The sequence below is a fragment of the Mustela putorius genome, unplaced genomic scaffold (assembly GCF_011764305.1).
Source record: "Mustela putorius furo isolate JIRA1106 unplaced genomic scaffold, ASM1176430v1.1 tig00003942_pilon_pilon_pilon, whole genome shotgun sequence".
NCBI classification, from domain to species: Eukaryota; Metazoa; Chordata; class Mammalia; order Carnivora; family Mustelidae; genus Mustela; species Mustela putorius.
Window position 1 is genome coordinate 10103034 of NW_025422087.1, and position 20918 is coordinate 10123951.

Sequence of the window (20918 nt, forward strand, 5' to 3'; positions counted from 1 at the left end):
GCTCGATATTAGGTTGCAGTGCCTACTACCTCATTACCTCACTTCATCTCATTAGTTGATCATTTTTTAAAAAGATTTTATTTATTTGAGAGGACATGAGCAGGGTGGGGGTACATGGGGCATAGGGAGAGGGAGAAGCAGACTCTCTGCAAAGCAGGGAGCCCAAAGCAGGGTTTGACCCCAGGACCCTGATATCCTGACCTGAGCCAAAGGCTGACGCTTAATTGAATGTCTAAGCTGATATCTAACTAAGCCACCCAGGTGCCCACTCATCAGACAGGCATTTTATCGCCTCACATCACCATCCTAAGGAGAAGGGTGAGCCCAGTACCGTAAGGTATTTTGAGAGAGAGATCACATTCACGTAACTTTTATTACAGTGTATTATTGCTATTCTATTTTATCGGTACCTACTGCTGTTAATCTCTCACTGTGCATGATTTATTCATTAAACTTTATCATAGGTGTGTATGTATAGGAAAAAAATTGTACATAGGGTTCAGGACCATCCAGTTTCAGGCATTCTTTGGGGTCTTGGACCATACACCCCGAGGAAGAGGGCAGGACTACTGTAGACCTATAAAGCGATAGCTTCCTTGTAATACAAATTAACATTTTGGTAGTAGATTTTAAAAGGATTAACTAATACTAAAGTGTGTAGGAGTCAGAGAATAAACCAGTGAAGCGGGCCACGAGGCATACGTGCCCAGTGGGCATTACAAAAGGGCCCCTTTGCTTTGGCACCAGACAGGTGTTGCTGTGCAAGAATGCTGATGATCTACCTCTTCTGGGTTTTTTTGAGAGAAGCCAAAAAAAATCCAATTTATTGTATGAAATTTTCTGACCTATAAATGTTGGCTCAAATAGAAACCATACCTGTGAGCTGATTGTAGCCCAAAGGCTGCTGGCTTGTGACATCAGGCTGAATGTAAGCTCCTGTGCCATCCTGGCTAGAGTGTTAACCTTCCCAAGAGCCCAAATCTCTATCTGTTTTCTTTGGTGAATATCACAAATATCTAAAATGGTACCCAGTACACAGTAAGTGCTCAGTAAGTAAATATTTTATGAATAAATAAAGCTAGTATTAAGTCTCTTCGACACACACAGAACAGTGTAGAGAAAAATAGAAATGTGTTGATTTTTTTTTTAAAGATTTTATTTATTTATTTGACAGATAGAGATCACAAGTAGGCAGAGAAGCAGGCAGAGGGAGAGGAGGAAGCAGGCTCCCTGCTGAGCAGAGAGCCCAATGCGGGGCTCAATCCCAGGACCCTGGGATCATGACCTGAGCCGAAGGCAGAGGCTTTAACCCACTGAGCCACCCAGGCGCCCCGATTTTTTTTTTTTTAATGCTATTTCCAATTGTCTTTTTTTGCCTTTGGCTAGCCAATTCTGACTTAATATTCAGACCTCAGCTCATATCCCTTTTCAGGAAGCCCCTTTCCTAACAGCCCTGCTGTCCCTGTGCCCTGCTCTACCCTCTACCCTCTATCGCCAGGGTCCTCCACCTGCTGTGTGCCCTGATTACTCACTCATCTTATGTCCTCATGGGCTGAAAACTTCTTGAGGGCAGGCTGGTATCTGATTTTTTATCCCTCGACACAGTGGGATAGAAGCATTTAACAGCGTTTGTTAACGTCATTGTTCTTGTGGTATTGAATTGTAAAAGTAAAGCACTCCGATGTTTTCTCTACTACTGTGCTTTTCCTTTTCTGGGCTACCTTTCAGTTTTGCACTAATGTCCCACTGTTGCCCCACTTCCATATTCAGCGAATGTTTTTGGACTCTGTTAGGACTAAGTCACAGCCTTCACCTGCGAAGATCAACAGTCTGAGCAAACAGACCTATGTAAAGAGCTGTGCACTGAATTTCATGGTGAAGGGAGAAAAGTGCAATGAGTATATGGAGGACATTCACTGCGATTTGGGGAGTCTGGGAAGCATTGAGAAACCTGCCCCAAGGTTCACATGAAAGGGAGGCATTTTTCCTACATCGGGAGTAGTTCTCAGAACAACCACTCAGCTGCTATGCTTCATAGATCACAGAATGGCCTGTGTACATCCCTGGGCCCCCTCCCATACAGAGTGCATCCCTCTTAACAGAAAGAAGACATTGATGACTTTCTAAAGGTGGGGAGGACAGAAAACATGGGACGGGAGAAGTGAAGAAAATCCGTGGGTGCTCACTCCTCATTCAAGAGTGTTGGTAGTGCCAAGAAACACTTAGAGGAGGCAGTGTGCTTTTTCAAGATCAGAAAGATCTGTGTATTTTTAAATCAGAGGTTAAGGGATTACTGGTAGACAGGATTACAAGAGAGCCAAAAGGTAAACATTGGACTAAGAACTTTTAGGTCATGAAGGCATGTGATGTGGATCACAAGGAAGAGGGATTCAGTTTAGTGTTTAAAAAATAAATAAATGGTAAGTGTAGGAAATAGACTGTCTTAATAAGAGGGCAAAAGTCACAATATTAACTTGATCACAGCTTAATATTTACCCTAATGTCATATGAGAATAGTTTAAAATAAATACATGTGTGTACTCTGCCTCAGTCCAAAGAGGACGGGGAGGGGGTAGGCCCGCCAAAGAGAACTGTACCGATTTCTGGAAAATAGGTGAGTCTCCGGAGATTTTCTGATACAGTTTTAATACTTGCCTTTCAGAACAAAAATCAAGTCAAACAGAGCGTGTTTGTGGATTCAGTCCTTCTATGGCCATTTAAAGGCTACCTACTAAGTACAGACACTGACCTAGAGACTAAACTGTGTTTAATTTTACCCCTCATCTCCCCACCCCATCCCAGTCCTCTTTCTGGAGAAGTCTGAACACAAACCAGAGGACCTATTGTTAGAGCAACTTCAGCTCTTCATGTTATGTGAAGTCTCTAGCTAGGGCAACTTTAACAATGAAATTACCTTTTTTTTTTCTTCTTCCAGGTAATTCTCAAGAGCTTATTGTTCATGATGTGAACCTAACCAGAAATGGTCTCTTCCCTCTTTTATAATCGTAAATCTTGCACTGGGGAGATAAAGTATGATGGTACCTATGTGAATACGATTTACTTAAATAGTCACACTTTGCGTGTGAGTGGACACCATGCAAATAAATGGACACATTAAAATTGGACAGCACTTAAAGAGATTTAATAATTCATCCTATTGCCTCTGCAAATAAAAGAACCAAAGCCCCATTTGTGCAATTGCTAAAATATGGCAGATAATGATGCATTCATGTTTAATATTGCTAATAAATTTGAAAATTCACATTTTTATTGATAAACATTTTCTTGAAATGCAGTGTGGGCAGACAGATTGTTAAATTTAAGTACTTTATAAATGAGATTTGTAGATACTGATGCGATTAGTGGCAGCGCGGTGTCGAGAGCCATCTACCACCTTACCTGCATTCCTAAGCACTCAGCAATGAGTTTCGTATTTCATTTTTATGTGCAACCAAATTGCACACAATTTTAGGGGAAAAATTAGCATGGTAACAGAGTAATGACTATTGTAAATATTGTGCTTCTCGTTGTTGACTTAAATTACACGCTAACAGTATTTTGGAAAAATATTTCTGCTAGTCTAGCTTAATATATTGAAATTTTTTTGCCTGTAGGATTAATATATAGAAGACATACATAAATCTCCTGTAAGATTGTGTCTTTGACATACACACAGAGAAAGGCATATTACACAGTCCAGACAGCTTGAGATCCAAAGTTATTTTTATTCGTTGGAAGCCATAAAATCTCATTAATATTTCTTATCTGCACAGGCTTTAATAAAATATTTCCTAGCTCAAGATGCCCAAAGAATTCTTTCCTCTTTGGGCTGTAAAATTTCAAAGAATTTTTGAGACATGTGAATTCATACCATATAAACATTAGATAATACTTCAGCATTGATCTTAAAACAGCATAGCATGCTAAAACATATTTTTTTGTACTGAAAATTTGGCCATCATTAATCAATCATTATACAGCAGTCTTGATGATTACCCACTGTATTGACTGGAACATGTGATTTCCTGAATTTTATTTCCTATCACTGGTGGACTTTATGTATCATTCTTTTTCCCCAAGATCCTAGAAGCTTATTTCATTAGAGATCCCCATACATTCCTCCTCACACAGGACTTTCTGAAGGTACACGTGGTGTATTGAGTGTGAGAAGTGTTGTTTGGCTTCAGCCGCATGCATTCACCATCTAACCCTCACACGTTTAACCCTGGCTTCTACATAAGAATAGCCACTTGGTTAACGGAAGCATGTTTGGAAAGAGAAAGCAAAGCTTGTCTACAGCATACTAACACGTGGGTGATTCTGCACCCTCAGAGAAAGAGCACCCGGTGAATTTTCTGGACGTCTTTCATGGCTGACTTGGGATCCACTTGCACTGGCAGGGAGCGTGATGACCTCTCTCGTTGATGCATATCGATTGTGACAGTCACTCTCCTTCCCCTGCAGGCCATGGAGGCACAGATACAGAACTTTGGACAGACGCCCTCTCAGTTGCTTATCGAACCACATCCGCCTCGGAGCTCTGCCATGCACCTGGTAAGACAGAGCCACCTGAACAAAAAGTTTTTTTGCTTTTTCTGTACCTGGGAACACGTCAAATAAAATCGTCATTTCAGCAGCATTTTTAAAGGCTTCTCGATTTACTGGTTAAACTCTCCAGGCTAAGTGGATGCCGATACCCTGTGGAGAAACAGAGGGGAGTGCGGTTCTTACCTTTAAGTCCTGCTACGCTCCCCCAGTTTGGGGTTCACAAAAATCGCGGTCTTCTCTGACTCTGTATGCCCCTGCATAAACTCATTCAGACACATCCAGGCACCAGAATTAGATTTGATTTATAAAGTAGGATGAAAATATAATATCAACACAGTATGATATGGCCCAATTTAATCTTCTGGGGCAAGGTGGGGTAGGGGGACTAGCTGATTTTAAGAAGACAGAAATACAGAGGTAATTCACCAGGTCAGGAGAGTTAAGAAAGAGCTCCAGAGCCACTCGGGTCAAACACCAGCTCTGCCTCTAGCTAGGGAATGACTTGGGCAAGGTGTTTAACCTCTCTGTTTATGTTGCAGCATCTGTTCCATGAAAGCAAAGCATCTGCCCTGAGAATTTCATGACTTAATACCGTAGAGCACTTAGACCAGCACCTGGTGTGCAATACGTTCTCAATAAATGTTAGCTGGTGTCATCATCTCCGCTAGCTCCTCATATTAAAACTTTTATTCCCGTTTTACAAGGGGAAGGGTAATATTCTTTTCATTTTAATCTGAATTTTAAAAGCTCGTTTTCATAACAAAACCGTCCTTTTTCATTTTATTAGCAAAATGTACAACATTTCCCTCTTTAATTTGAAGATGGTGAATTTTTTTCCCAAGAAACTTCTTTAGAAGGAATTTATTTTTTAAGCTGTGGCTTTTCACTGATTTTTTTTTTTACTGAAGTGAAAAATGCTTGAAGGCAAAGGAATATGTTTGCAAAATGAATTAAAGTTCATCCATTTTTCTAGGCAATTATCAAAGCAGCAAGTACCTTAATTTTAGAGTAAAGAGCTCTGAAGTATGGTCCACAGTATATTTGCAAACAAATTTATAAGCTGTTATTTTGTGGCGGAAGTACTGCTGAGACCTTTCATTTATTTTTTCAGTTTCTTAACAAATTCATATCGAGTTCCTTCTGTGTGTCAGGCATGACGCTAAGCGCCGACAACCCAGAGGGGACTGTCAAGGAATCAGTAGTTAAACTCCTAGTGAAACACATAAATAAATGTGTTTGTTTGAAAACGCGTTTTTTTCTCTTTACAATGGCTCCAACAGCTTCATCCCCCTTGATTAGTCACTAATGATCTCTTGTGATTGAAATTGGTCCTCGCGTGTGACGAAGCAGAGAGGTTGACACCAAGCACACGGTTCCATAAGAACACGTAGTCACGGTGTAGACGTGGGGATGTGGCCTCGGATCCCCAAGCCTTAGATGAAGTATTTTTAATAAACTGTCCAAGAGAATATCTCTAACACTTTATTTTATGAAATGCTTTGGCAGAAGAGTTTTATTCCCATATTAGTCGTCTCTGTTTAATAATAATAATAAAAATACTTATCCTGGAGAAGTGCCCAGGCAGGATTCATTGCTTTCCTGGGGAAAATGGTGAGAGACTAAATTGGCATGGAACTGCTCATAAAGGAGACCTAGCCCTTCTAAGCTCGTGGAGCAGACGATTCCTTGTGTAGAAACAGTTACAGAACAGTTACAAACCCGACAGAATGGCTAGTTCCAGCATCCCCATTTTGTTTTGGTGTGGTAGTATTTATGGTGTTTTATAGTTGCTCGAATAGTAGCATTTATAGTGTCTGCTTTCTATCGAGTCACATGCTAGAGGTATGAAAGCAAAGACTGATGGAAGGGGGTAGCCCTCAGGAAACGCACAGTCTAGAAACGAGGCGTCAACCACAACCAGTCAGTATTGCCACAGCCAGGACTCGGGCAAAGCTCTGACAGGGCAGGCTAGTGTATTTTAGTTACTTAGGCTGGAGTCATGTCCCCAGATCAACCAGGTAAAAAATGAAAGTATCAATTCATTCATGTTATCTTTCATGTAAACAGTGTCAGTCACTGATTTTTCACCGCCCTGAGCAATGCTGCTGTGTCATGAGACCGGTCTGTGAGCTCCCGTCTCACCCCGCTGTCTCACGAGGCTTACTCTGAGGCGGGTCCTTGGTGAACTGGTGTCCCCTGTCAGCGGCTGCACAGAGAGAGCCTTTGCCCCTTTCCCTGTGCCATCCTCCCAGGCTGGAAGTTGGGGTTGCTTTGCTCGCTGCTCATGCTAGCCTCGTCTGTGTTAACCTCCGTCTCCCCAGAGCTTTCACTAACTGTGTTATCCCTTCTGTTTTCTTCTGCTCTCTTCCCTTTCTATTCAACAGTGTTTCCTTCCACAGAGTCCACTCATGTTTAAAGATCAGATGCAACAGGATGTGATCATGGTGCTGAAGTTCCCATCAAATTCTCCGGTGACCCACGTGGCAGCCAACACGCTGCCCCACCTGACCATCCCCGCGGTGGTGACCGTGACCTGCAGCCGGCTGTTTGCGGTGAATCGGTGGCACAACACAGTAGGTACGTGTGTCCAAGTGCGTCACTTGCTAGAGGGCTCTTAGGAGCTACAGTTAAGGTAAGGTAAGTGTGCTGGGGTCTAGCCGTATGCCAGGTCTACAGACAGCGGCAGAGCAGACCACTGCCAGACCTGACGAGGGGAGTCTTGTCTGTCTTGTTCGCAGCTGTTCTGTGTTGGGGCCTCACAGAATGCTGGGCTGGGGGTTAAATGTTCAATAATATTCAATGAATTGAAGCAGGTCTACAAATAATTCCGCCCCACCCCCACCCTACTCTATGCCTGCCCCACAGGGAAGAAAAGGAAAAAAAACCACTTTTATGCTATATTAAACAAAAGTGAGTTGAAATCTGGATTTCCTAGATAATGGTTTCAAATCCTCTTTCTTCCATTTCACGAATTTATTTGGCAAATATTTGAATGGCCACTTTGTGTCAAATAGTCATGCACACCGGGAGTACAGCAATGAACAAGACAGACACCGTCTCCCTCCTTGAGGAGCTGAGATTCTTTGAGAAAAGACAAAATCTAAATTGTTCAGTGATTCCGTGTGTGTTTTCTTTAAACTCATTCCCAAGAGTTCCAGCTGGCAACTTAAAGTGATAGGATTCTATTATCAAAATTAGACGTATTGATACTTACCTAACCAGAACAGAAGTTGACATGACCAAATGATTTAGTTGGCCAGATTCACCCCTTACAATTTCCTCGGAAACCCCAGGACTCTCACTGTCTCTAGGACTAAATGGATAAGCCGTGGTAAATTAATCTGAATTTTTCTATTCTCCTAACTTTTGTATTGCTCTGAAAAACAGTATCATATAAATCCTAGCTTAATCTAAGAGTTTCTAGATGCATTTATTTTATGTTTGTTGGTGATACTATCAACATGAGGTATAACTAATTCCATTTGATCTGAAAGATGCAGCAAGCATCTTAAGAAAAAAAATATAACTTTATTATTCACAGAAGTCTGAGCCTCTAGAAATATTTGCATTGAGAAAAAAACTATAAAGGATTAATTTTTCTTTAGCATTGTTCAAAAGTATCATATATGTTATATAATCACATGTAAAAATACTATGACTAATGAACTCAATGAAGCCCTAAATATTAATCCTCTGATAGCAGCTTCTCCTGAGCTTAAGGTCTTAGGTTTGGCTCCATGTTTTAACCTTCAGTTGACTTGTCGTCTAGTGAAAGAAGACGGAAGCCCCGCCTTCCCCTCTGCCCTGGCTCAGGTGAGCCCCGCTGTGCTCACGCCCACCCCTGCTTGCAGGCACAGCCTTATTGGTTGCCCAGAAATCTGAGCTCTTTGTTGGGTTCAAGAAATGTTATGGTCTTCTATTCTATGTGGCTTTTTCTTGTTAGGATAGGAACATTCTTTCCATGGAAGCTAGCAGTCCCTGTTGTGATGATTTCTTTTGAGAGTATCCACAAGGATGTTTTTTATGACCATCATTCTTACAACTATTTGCCAAATCATTTTTAAGCAGTACACCTTTTCTACAGTCATCATAAAACACTGCTTACTAGGACGTTCCTTCTCTCTCAGACTTTTGTGCTAGTTTTCTCCTTCTGTTTAATCTTTAGGCCTCAGAGGAGCTCCAGGATACTCCTTGGATCAAGCTCATCATCTTCCCATTGAAATGGACCCCCTGATTGGTACGTTAACAAAAAAATACATTTTCATGAATACTGACTGTCCACAGATTCCTATGTAGTTATTTATCACAAAAGGTAGTTGAATGATAATTTTTCTGCCATCAAATTGATGTGTAAATAAAACTGAATTACCACAGGAGCTGTGTAAAGCACAATATGCTATCTGGCATTTCCTTGATTTTTTAGGAGGTCATTTAAGTTTAAGTTTAAGTTCATTTAAGGTCATTTAAGTTCATTCAAAACAAGGAAAATCATTCTAAACTGTCCTTTCTTTCAGCCTGAACTATTCTTTAATAACTGTATATTATTTAAAATACTTAAAATATGTAAGGACTCAAAAAAAATCATTAAACAGAACCAACACGAAAGACCTCTTTTCTACAAATCTCTTTTCAATAGGGCCAGGTTTTTTTAATTAAAGATTTCATGTGAATTGCAAACTTAGGAACTATAACTCTTTGCAACAGATAATGGAAATATTTTTAAATCACATACATACTAATAAGCAGATAATCCAGAACAAGCCCCTTCATTTTCCTAGGCCTCAATTTCCTATCTGCAAAATGACTGATCAGGATATGTGTCGTGCCTTTTTCATGGGATCATGTAGGCAACTAAATTAGAAAAAAAAATGAAAATGGCATAAAAAAGTGTAAAGGCATATCCAATTATGGTATATCTTTTTTGATATTTCTTAATTCACCCTTCATCTTTGAACTCAGAAGTAAGCTAAAGGGCAGTCATTTGAGTTAGTTACTTCATACCCGTACACGAAACAACATTTACATGTCTTTGGGAAGATACGATTCAGGACTGGGCATATTTTTAGAGTCTAGTCCAGCTATTCCTCCGTCCAAGAGACATCAACAGAGTCACATACAGCAGGAAAGCAACCATGGAAAAATTAGCAGCTCTATTATAATTAATTAAGGACCAATTATGTAGTTTTCAAGTGACTCAGAACCTTTGATTTTCTTTTTCTTTGCTACCTTTCTCTGTATAATTTTTTTGGCTAACCTCCCTAGCGTTGTTATTATTGTAGCATTAGTGGGACTCTACAAATAGTAGCACTTCAGTCTAATTGGCGTGAGAGAGTGTGGGTGACCGTCTGCATCTCCTGCTTAAGAATTCAGCCCAGGGCCGTCGCCTCAAAGGACAGCGCGGAGAACGGGACATGCTGGCATGCAGACAGGCATAGGGAAATCACACGGTGTCTCCGAGTTCCTGGCTTTGTTCCGGTTCAATCCCAGTGCTATCCACTGGAGTCTCTGCCTGTCTCCTTCCTCCCCAGTCCCATCTTTCCTATTCCTCCCCTCCCCTGCCAGCCCATTCTGGAAGGGCCTTCTGTTTGTTGACAATCCAGGTCTTTAAAGCGGCTGACCTGAAGCTCCCTGTGGGGCTGCCCACATAACAACATCCCTTGCTCAAACCTCTCCCCTCTTTTTTCCACATGAATTGTAAATGCCATCAGAAAATGACAGACTGGGGCAAATAGTAAGACTTTTTTTTCCCTTATATACCGTACTTCACACAATACTTTTTCCTCCTAATTACAGAACTTGTTGGACACTAATGAACTTGTGTGTAGTGAACGTGGATAGAATTCAAGGCATTTAAATATTTTTATTTTCAATTCATTATCTGAAGTCTGCATATTGTTCTTATTTCTTGGGGGAGAAAGAACTGAAATGTCTGACAACTTTTAGATAGGTAAGAGAGTTCATAAATTTCCACAGCTACTAAAAATTAAGCTTCTGTTCCCATGGGGGAATGTTAAAATGTTAATAATCTTATAACCTTAAAAACCCATTTCTAGGTAAAAGAAGCACAAAAATATACCTTGATGAATCTCCTGTGGAATCCTCCTTTAAATTCTTTTTTCTGTGTCCGTCTAGCCAATAACTCGGGTGTGAACAAAAGGCAGATCACGGACCTTGTCGATCAGAGTATACAAATCAATGCACATTGTTTTGTGGTCACAGCAGATAATCGCTATATCCTCATCTGTGGATTCTGGGATAAGAGCTTCAGAGTTTACTCTACAGAAACAGGTAAGGTTAACCACAAAATACCTTATTCTCTTCAAAATGCCTATTGTTACACCCAGGGCTTAAAATAAAATCATGTTTAATAATGTAGGCATTTTCATCTTGAGTGCCACATTAAGTGTTCACATTGTAAGTAACCCATTATAATTCTATCCATTCCAAACCTTTGCATGAGTCCTGATTTCATAGGACAAATGGGACTGTTGTCCCTTCCCCAAACCAAGTCCAGTAAAGGACCTTAAACCTCCCCTTAGTCTGGCCCAACCCCTGAAGAATGAAAATCACGATTGTGTTGTTTTCTAAGTCATGTCCTTAAAAATCCCAAGGAACACTCTTGTATCATTTCCCAGAAGAAATTCAGGAAAGCATCCATGGCTAGATTTGAATTAGCTTATAAATTTTCATATTTACACATTTACTTTTCACAAATTTAGTAAAATAAAGTTAAGCTTATTACCATTTAAAGAAAAATGGCAAAATGAGTTAAACCTAGTGTTTCTGTGTTTCAGGGAAATTAACTCAGATCGTGTTTGGCCACTGGGATGTGGTCACGTGCCTGGCCAGGTCTGAGTCCTACATAGGTGGGGACTGCTACATTGTGTCTGGGTCTCGAGATGCTACCCTGCTTCTCTGGTACTGGAGTGGGCGGCACCATATCATAGGAGACAACCCTAATAGCAGTGAGTATTTGTCTAGAAGTGTCCCATCAGACTACAACATATTTTGCTTTTTTAAATTTTTCTAACAGCTTTTCCTAGGGTTGTAAGGATTTTAAAATCTGAAAGCTTTAAGTGGCAAAAATCTTTGTTAGAATGTCGCTATGGTTAAAGTGAAAAAAGAGCAATTACTGTAACCTTCAACTTGGGGAAAGTCCCGGTCCCCTCACATCAACCCTGTCATTGGCAGCCGTCCCCCAGTGTCCAAATGTCTCTATCCTTCAGAAATTTCCTTCAGTATCACCTAGTCCATTAAACTTCATATAATTTCTCTCAAATGAATATATTCTCTCCCTCCTCTGAATTCCTAAAAGGTTTTATCTGTGTCTCAATGAGGACACTTATTACTTTCTACCACATGTCTAGTATCTCCATGTATTCATTTAACGATGATTGAGTACTCCCTTCAAACTAGGCTTTGGAATGGCAAAAACTGAGTAAGATAGTTGCTTTGCTTGTGATGATTCCTAAGTATTTTTTATTCATCAATGCTCCTAAGATATCCTGTAGAGAAAAAAATGGGGGGACTGCAGAGTAAAATAATTTTAGAAAACACTGCATTTACTCTTACTCTCTAGGTAAGTTCTGAACGTCTTACTAAAACAAACATATCTATTGAAATTTTATTAATCCCCAATTTCTCAAACATGTTTTTCCATGGTATCTTTTGCTCATGGCAGTACATTTAAAAATTATTCTTTGGAACTGTTGTTCTGATGAAACACTAAAATGAATCATGAGGCTCTCCCTTTCCATTTTAAATTTCTGGTTCCTGGCATAGTGACACACATAATAGGGTTTTCAACATTGTTAAATGAAGGACTAGATAAGAGATTGCCTAGAAATAATCGCTGTTATTAATTACCAAGCTTTCAATAGTTTCAGTGCAAAGATTTCCTATGAAATAGAGTATGGTGTCTGTAAGGTGTTGATAATGGTGAGTACCTATAAACCAGGGCAATTCATACATTGGTCACAGCTTACACAGTACTTCCGAAAAAAACTGAACCATGAGTTTGGCTCTGTTTATGACAAAACAGCAATAAGAGTTTTCTAGGAATGCTGTGTGTCTGCCACTGAAATATTTAAGAGTAGACGACAAATGGGCAAGAAACTCTCTTTCAGGTGCGTGGTCGGAGGCTGCCACCCCTGGTCTGTTCATTCCAGCCTGTGAGAATGCTGAGGATGGAAGCCCAGGTGTATGTCTGTCTGTCCTTCAAGTCCCACCCGCTCCCGCTCTTACACATTTTGACAGGAATATTGCAAAAAGAGGAAATGGCTTTCAATTGATAGGAACAAACTCCCTATCATAGTAGAGAAAAAATGAAATGAAATATATAGAGACATATAGATATATAGATATATGAATGAAGATAGTGGGAGATGAACTAGATGAGACCAAATATCACGCAAGGTTTCACGCTTGCTGCAGATGAAGAACCTCAAGGTGCATCATGGAGTAACGGCTCTTAGCATAGACACTGAGTAAGAGAAAGGGTGTGCGTTATGCACATCAGCCTCTGCTCTAAGTTGTGAACTAAGATATGATACTGGCTTAAGGGAAAAAAATATTCAGTGTTGCTTGATTTCCAGCCAGCTCAAATAGTTAGCTGCCAAATCCACATTATAACAAATATCATACTCTAACTACTAAAAAGTTAACCTCATTTATTCCTTTGTAAAGCTACACCCTTAAAAAAAAAAAAAACCAGAAACTTCATTTTTAGCAGAATTCTAGTGTGTGTATGTATGCGTGTGTGCATATGCATGTGTGGATAAGACCCTTGATCTACCACGGATGGCTTTCTTATTCTCAAGCATGGTACATTATCAGCTATATTTCATGTAAATTTATTTTTGCGTATTTACAAATCTTCATTTTTGTAGTAGTGTAGTATTCATTAGAAAAACTTATCTAAGCAACAGGTCTGTGTAGTATCTTCCATCTATATTGATAAAAATTAGAAGTTTTTAGATAACAGTGTTTGTTTTGTTTGTTTTTTTTAAGAAACAGAATAGTGCTTTAAATCTCATTAACTAACATCTTCAAACTGGCACTCAGAAATGATGAAAATGATATTTCCAAAAAGAGGATTCATTTCTTGAAAGCTACTGTCTGGTAGCTGAGATAAGATATTTTATATATCATATTGCTCTGAGGTAAAGAATTTTTTTTACATGTTAAATTATAGTAATTGTATTAGCTACTTAATTTGTGTGATTTTTCTGATGATCTTTTAAATGAAAAGATGATTAACGATGGTTGCTTTAGTCCATCGGTTATCAAGAAAAATTAAATGTAGTAATACTTAGAGTGGATAAGGTTCCTTACAACAGGAGCTATATAAATAAAAATTTTATATTGACCCTTAAGAACAAAATTATGAATATTATATTTGTTAAGATGCAGGATTTTATTTAAGCTTTCAATAAGACAAGATTATCCTTAAGAAATTAAGAATATTATTGATGCATATCTTTTACTTTTGCCTCCATTTGTAAGAATTTATTTTTGGTCAAAACTATTGTAAATGACTTTGTAAAACCCACCCTGTCAAGAGTTTTGGACATTTAATATGGACTTACGTCATATGGCTTTATTTCATCCATCATCCTTAATGTAAGGGGGAAAAAATGCTCTTTTAGAATAAACAGGATGATCACCTGAAGTGTTAGGCAAGCAGCAAACATGCATTGAAGGCCTGCTGGGTGCTGGTCCGATCTTAGCCGCTGGGAAAGCGGGGTAGTCAGAGTCTCTGGCCTAGTATTACACTAATCACCAAACTGCTTTGTCTGCTTGAATGTCCTGAACATATTGAATACTTGTCACATGAATCATAAATTGCTATCAGATGATGTTTGGTATCATACTACAAAATGTTTGATCTTACATCTTGGGTACCAAATAATAATTACATTAAAAATGTATCAGCTTTTTACCATATGGATAATTATAATAATAATAAATTAATCATTAGTCATATCCAGTATTTGATAGATTTGACTGATTCATGTCTCCCTGAATCTGTTAAATTAGCCAACCTGGTAACACACGCATGATGAGAGGGACCACATACATTCGTCAATTCTCTCTCTATTTTTTTTTTTTTTTTTTGTAAAAGCAGGCACAGCACACACTGAATTGACTGTCACATCAGAGATCAGCCATGGGTGTTGACATAGACATAGTCCTTGCCATCAGAAAACTCACAACATGAAAGAAAAAGATTTTTTCTTCTGTCCCAGTTTAATCTATTCTAGCTACCAATTCACAGGTCAGAGAATCGGGCTGTATGTGTTTTCTATCTTTAATGCATTGCTACTCAAGACCAAAAAGCTGGTTATATCTAAATTCATATTAAAGTGTGCAGCACAATGCCCTTAGGTTTTGAGGGTTGTATATATTAACCTAGACTTGAAGGGGAAAGTCCTAGTGTGAAACACAACATGCCAGTAGCCATTAGAATTCACGGTTTGGTCTTGGTGTGGACATTGAATTTCTTTGTATGTCAGAGGCTGAATCATATTTATTCAGCACAACATAAAATGATAGGATTCACTTAATCACTTTCTCAAGATTAATTCAAGTGGCTCTCTAATATATTTGTGTCTCTTTTGCACTGTCATTATTCTTTTTTAATGGAGAGCTCTGTTAGTACCACAGAGGAAAATCTGAGTAATGTTTGTAGAATTTTTTAGGTAGGTGCAGAAAGTGTTTAGGGTTTCTTTGAGTCAAATATATTATTGTGGCTAATTCAGACATTTCAGAAAGTCTTTTCCTAATTATTTGTATATTTGTAATGGATTCACTACAAAGACGATGAACATTTAGAGGCAGATCATTAAAAAGAGCTTCAGACCATAAAAGAAATAAGCAGGTGCTACCTAGCTAGGTTTCAGCTGAATTACAGTTGTTTTATGAATATATTTTATAATGCTAATATCCAGTGTTACTCTTTCAAACTTGGGACTTTGACATTAGAAAATTTTCTTGGAGATTTAAATAGGTCCCTGACTAGATAACAGAATCACAGAGATGTGAGGGACAGATGCTTTCATCTGAAACACTCTTTTGCACAAATTCTGAAACTAATTTGGAAGTGATAAAAATTAATTTGCGCACTTTAATTGGAAGCAGCCTACTGCATGAAAGAAAGGAGAGCAGAGCAGGCAATTTGTGCTAAAAGCTGATTGAATTTTTTGTCAGGTAGGTATCTTGGACTTGGCCGCTTATCCTCCTGAGCCCCTCTTTGCAATATATTACAACCCATCTCTGACTGGTGTTCTTTAAAAGGATCAATGCTATTCCTGTTGAATCCCTGGAGCCCAAAATTTCATTGATCTTGGGACTTGACATTTCTCATTACGTGCTGTAGCTTCCAACAAGATAGTCACAAGAGGGGCAAGTCAACATTGTTGTCTCTTCAGCAGACACTTAAAATACACTAGGACCTCAGCTCCAAATCCAATTTGCTTTTAAAGTGTGTGGTTTTAATGTTTATACCAGACACAAGATGGTTGGTAGAGAGTCTGCCGATACATACATAGGACATTTTTAAAATCCTAGCCGTAGGAAACTTTGGAAGAGAATTTACTTTTCGCCTTTTCAGATCACATCTACAGATATTCGAGTGACACGAATAAGACATGATTATGCCTTTTCAATTTCACTTTTTAAAAAATAAGTCTTCTAGCTCTTGTATGAGCATTATGCAAACTCTGAAACGAGAAGCCCATTGAAAAGGAGACTCCAGCTGTGCACACATCCCTTCCCCAGGCTCCCATTGTGTGAGCTTCAGCTCTGGACACTGACCATCCTGCCAGCCACAGCCTGTCACTAAACATCTGCCAAATCCTGCCCCTCTCTTTGTTTGCATCCAGCCTTCTCTTACTACGGCTATCCTGGTGCCCAGCTCCATGACCACCGCTAACCGGTGGTATCATACCAGATGAAAGCCTGGACAAAGAACAGCCCACAGATATTTTTAACATAGATGTATGTTTGCGTCACTTCCCAGACCAAGGGATCTTATCTAGGGCTTATGAAATGTATCAGAGGGAGCATAGTGACATGTGAACAATTCCTAACTCCTAGGACTCTCAACAATGAGGTCTGTAATATAACATCCTTTTCCCAGCCTCGCATCCCCTTAGCCTAACATTAGGAGACTTTATAGGATTCCTGATTAAGAAGGGGGCTGAATGCCTCCTTGGTCAGTGCCTTTCCTCCCTTTATGGAACTGAGGCTGGAAGGCTCTTTGGCTTGAGTCAAAAGCAATATAGAAAAACACAGGAGTCAACTAATACGTTTCCGTGATCAGAGAACTTCAGATCCACACCAGGAGGGTTGGAGGTGTCTCTGGGCATCATGCAAAGCTCTGCTTCCTTGGATTATACGGTTGACTGTTTGGGGAAGGTAATGGCAGGACAGTAATGTCCTTGACCTAGATCCAGGCTCAGGACTTCAAGGGAAGAGATTTGTGCTGCTACGGCCATGCTCAAAGGTGGTCAGTCAGTATCTTCTCTCCCAGAGAAAAAGAACTTAGAGTGAATGAACAGCTATCTTCTGCTTTTCAGTGAGTATTCTGTGAGTATACGATAAAATGAAACCACACTAGAGGGCATTTTCCACCCCTGGGATGTTTTTATTTGGGTCACCTGTGACCTGTGGAAAATGTAGGACCAGGCATTCTTGGTGCTTGGGCCAGACCTCCACAAGTGGCTGAGGACAGAGTCTCCATAAGGGACAGCTCATGGACACAATTCTTCTGAGCTACCATAACAATTGTCTAACAGTTTGTTTTTTTTTTTTAAATAAATCTTGAAATTGGAGTACTGACTAAAATATGTATTTGGGGATTTGAAGTCATCCTGTTTTTATGTAGGTATAAACATGAGTGAAAATACCTTCCACGGGGATTCTGCAGAGAGCTAACAAAGGTGGCAGATAAAATCTGAATGTCATACATCATCGAGACGTTCATCCTCTGACTCCAGCAGAACTGCGCTGAGGGTCACAGATTGTAGAAACTCGGCTGTTTTTGTTTAACTCTTAATTCAGAAGGACCAAAGCTTCCCCCTGCGTATTAGTAGTCCCACAAATAAGGTTTAAAATAATAAGAACCATGAGTATCTTTACTTTGATCATTTCTCTAAAAGCAGAGACCATCTCACTGAAAAAGTTCTCGTCAGAGCCACGTGAATAACATCTAATATCTTCGTACTGTTTTCATCATCCATCCATTTTGAAAATATTGAAATGACTTTTGCTTAAAAATGAGATGGAATCTGCTTATAATAAGCCTTTGATACTTGGAGTTTCCAAATGCTTGCCTCTAAGCAACCTCAGAATCGGGCGTGTTTGTTCTCTGTCACACGTGGTAATGCCATCACAGGGAGAGCTCGTGTGTCGAGGAGATGAGGGGGGACAAGGGTGACAGCACTGCTGTCCTGGGGGGGGGGCTCACCTGCACCTCCCTGTGCACAGGCCCTTTAACCCCCAGCTACATCCATCAATTGTGATGTGACAGTGACAGAATATTCCCAAGATTTTGAATGATTGTTGGGGTGTGTGACATCTGTCCCTGGCAATGAAATATCCCTGGCCGGGAAATATGCTTTCCCCCTGCTGCAGGTTTCCCAACTCAGAAACCCCTGAAAAACATGTTATTTACTTTCTTCTAGTTTAAAGAGGGAAACACTGGTTTTTCAGGGCCCTAAACAATGGCCCCTAGTAGTTAAGTTCCACAGTTCATTCAAATGCTCTGGGGAGACTGTAATGAAAAAAAATTTTTTAACTTTCTAAATCAGATGCAAGCCTTTGAAAACCTTATTTCCTAATAGAAAATAGATTACATACACAAGGAATAGTTTTTATACATGTTTTTCAGTTCCCTGCAAGAGAACTAAATTGCTTTCTACTTTTTTCTGTAGCCTATAAGGGAAAAGTTTAGATAACTCTACTTTATGTAAATTTCATTAAGCATGTAATTTCAGGACTTTTCAGCTCACCAGCCTCTCCAACATAAAATAATCACTTAGAAAAATTAAGGATGGTATTACACAGAAAATCTTAATTCTCATTTTACCAGGGAATGCAAGGCATCTTTGAAGCATAATTTTATAAATACATTTCAGACAAATCCGGGACTGCTGACCAATATAAATGGGTAGTTTGCCAATATGCCGTGCCAATATTATAGCCGTGTACATAAACTTAGAAGAAGATGACACACTCGCTCGGGCTGCTGTCCTCCTCTCCCATATCCATCAGAGAGATGCCCCAAAGCAAAATGGAAACTGACAGATCTGGGAAAGCTCTCCTAAAACTGAGCAATTCCTGCAGAGACAGAAGATGGGTGGGTCTGAAGGAGGAGGTATTGGCAAACCAGAGGGAAGAGCATTACGTGCTTTGCCGGATGAGTTGTCTTAGTTAGAGGAGCTAAGGAGGAGCCCTTTTCCTCCAAAATTTCCCCAGATCTATTACTGCCTTCCCTCGGGCCACTGTGGGGCATAGAACTGTAGCACCCCTGCAGCTGCTCAGTGCTGTGGGTCACATTGGTGCCAAGGGAGGGGCTATCCAGGAGACAGGCACTGTTACCAGCCCCTGAACATTCACTCCCGGCCCCCCTCACCCCCCACCCCCCGCCGCCTCCACAGTGAGGCCCAGACATCACAGCCCAGGAGGAGCTCAGAGCATTGTCATCCCCAAAGCACAGGGTGGCTTTCTGAGAGACAAGAATTGGGAGTGGGCAGGGGGCACCCCGTCCAGAATATAATTGACAGGGAAAAACAGGTCAGCATGCAAGCAAGCAAGCACTATTTAAAAAGATCACAAACTCAATGACCAGGTGAAGCAGGATGAACAAAAGAGAAAAATACATAACTTTTTTTTTTTTAAAGGCACATATCTGGGGCGCCTGGGTGGCTCAGTCGGTTAAGCGTCTTAATTTTGGTTTCAGCTCAGGTCTGATCTCAGGGTCATGAGATGGAGCCGCAGGCGGCTCCGTGATGAATATGGAGCCTGTTTGAGATTCACTCTCTCCTCTCCCTCTGCTTCTCCCAGCCCCAGCTCACTCATGCACACTCTCACTCTCTCTCTCAAAAAAGTATAAATAGGGGTGTCTGGGTGACTCAGTTGTTAAGCATCTGCCTTCAGCTCAGTTCATGATCTCAGGGTCCTGGGATCAAGCCCACATCGGGCTCCTTGCTTAGCAGGAAGCCTGCTTCTCCCTCTCCCACTCACCCTGCTTGTGTTCTCTCCCTCATTCACTGTCCCTCTCTTTCTGTCAAGTAAATAAATAAAATTTCGTGTGTGTGTGTGTGTGTGTGTGTGTGTGTGTCTATAAAGGCATAAGTCCAAGATATAAGAAAGAGCACCAAAGTTACTGGCAATGTTTTATATTTCTTAAACTAGGAGGTGAGTACAACTGAATTTATTCTGTTCTTTTAATTTTATACATATGTTATAAATATTTAACATGTTATGTAACTGATTTTTAAATATTTATTTCTGAAAACAAAGGAAGATCAGGTATCTTTGTGGAGGCTACCAAAGCAAAAAGAATTTGTGACCTTAGAGAAAGAAAATTAATCTACAAAAATGTTCCTCAAACTTCACTATTACACTGTCCCCTTTTAAGGACAACAAAGTAGTCATTAACCTCCCCCACCCCCACAAAAAAACTGACTCTGAGGAATGTATTCTTGGACCCCATAAACAAGTTTAAAAAATACTGAATTAATTAGTTCATCTTAATTTTTAAAGCATATGTCAATTTTAAATCGCCACAGCATAAATTTTTGACAACAAAGAGAGAGCTCATCTTTAATAATTGGTTAACAAATATGTTTAGAAAATCATCAAAGTATAAATCTGGATTTTAAAATTTTCCATGGAACTTTTCACTCCCAAGAAAACATCCACAGAGCCCAGGGTACACAGACCCTAGTTTGAGGAATACCAAGAATTCTGGGGGAGTTGCAGTTACAAGACCAAGTTCCAACGTGCCTTTTCAAGGAGAAAAAGTGATGGTCAATAATCCATTGAAGATGAAATAATTTATTTGTAAATATGCACAGAGGCGTATTTATGTGTACTACTTCCTTATGTTTGCTAAGCTGATACTGTAGAGTCAACTAAACCACACATCCGTATAAACCAATGTCAGACAGTATGAGTCAGCTGGAACTGTTTACAAACAAAAACAGAAATAGGCAACATAAGACATTAATAAGCGTGATGTTAATGCAAAATGGAAGTAGTGGGGTATTACAAGGCATTGATAAATAATTTGTTGAATTTCATTGAGTGGGTCAGGTCCAACCTGTACTGTTACTGTTTCACATCCTCGTTTCTGATCACCCCAC

General features: G+C 39.8%; 1 protein-coding gene across 11 annotated transcripts in view; it reads left to right on the forward strand.

The window, feature by feature from the left end:
- The window catches only part of NBEA (neurobeachin), a 678500-nt gene that overhangs the window by 649252 nt on the left and 8330 nt on the right, over positions 1-20918 (forward strand). For 5 of the 11 annotated variants that reach the window (XM_013044893.2, XM_013044896.2, XM_045069767.1 and 2 more), the window contains 6 exons: positions 4081-4143; positions 4465-4554; positions 6933-7125; positions 8714-8785; positions 10681-10836; positions 11343-11513. In XM_013044893.2, coding sequence (XP_012900347.2) covers positions 4081-4143; positions 4465-4554; positions 6933-7125; positions 8714-8785; positions 10681-10836; positions 11343-11513 — 745 coding nt within the window. The remainder of the gene's footprint in view (positions 1-4080; positions 4144-4464; positions 4555-6932; positions 7126-8713; positions 8786-10680; positions 10837-11342; positions 11514-20918) is intronic. The other 6 variants (XM_045069766.1, XM_045069768.1, XM_045069769.1 and 3 more) reach the window with 3 other exon arrangements.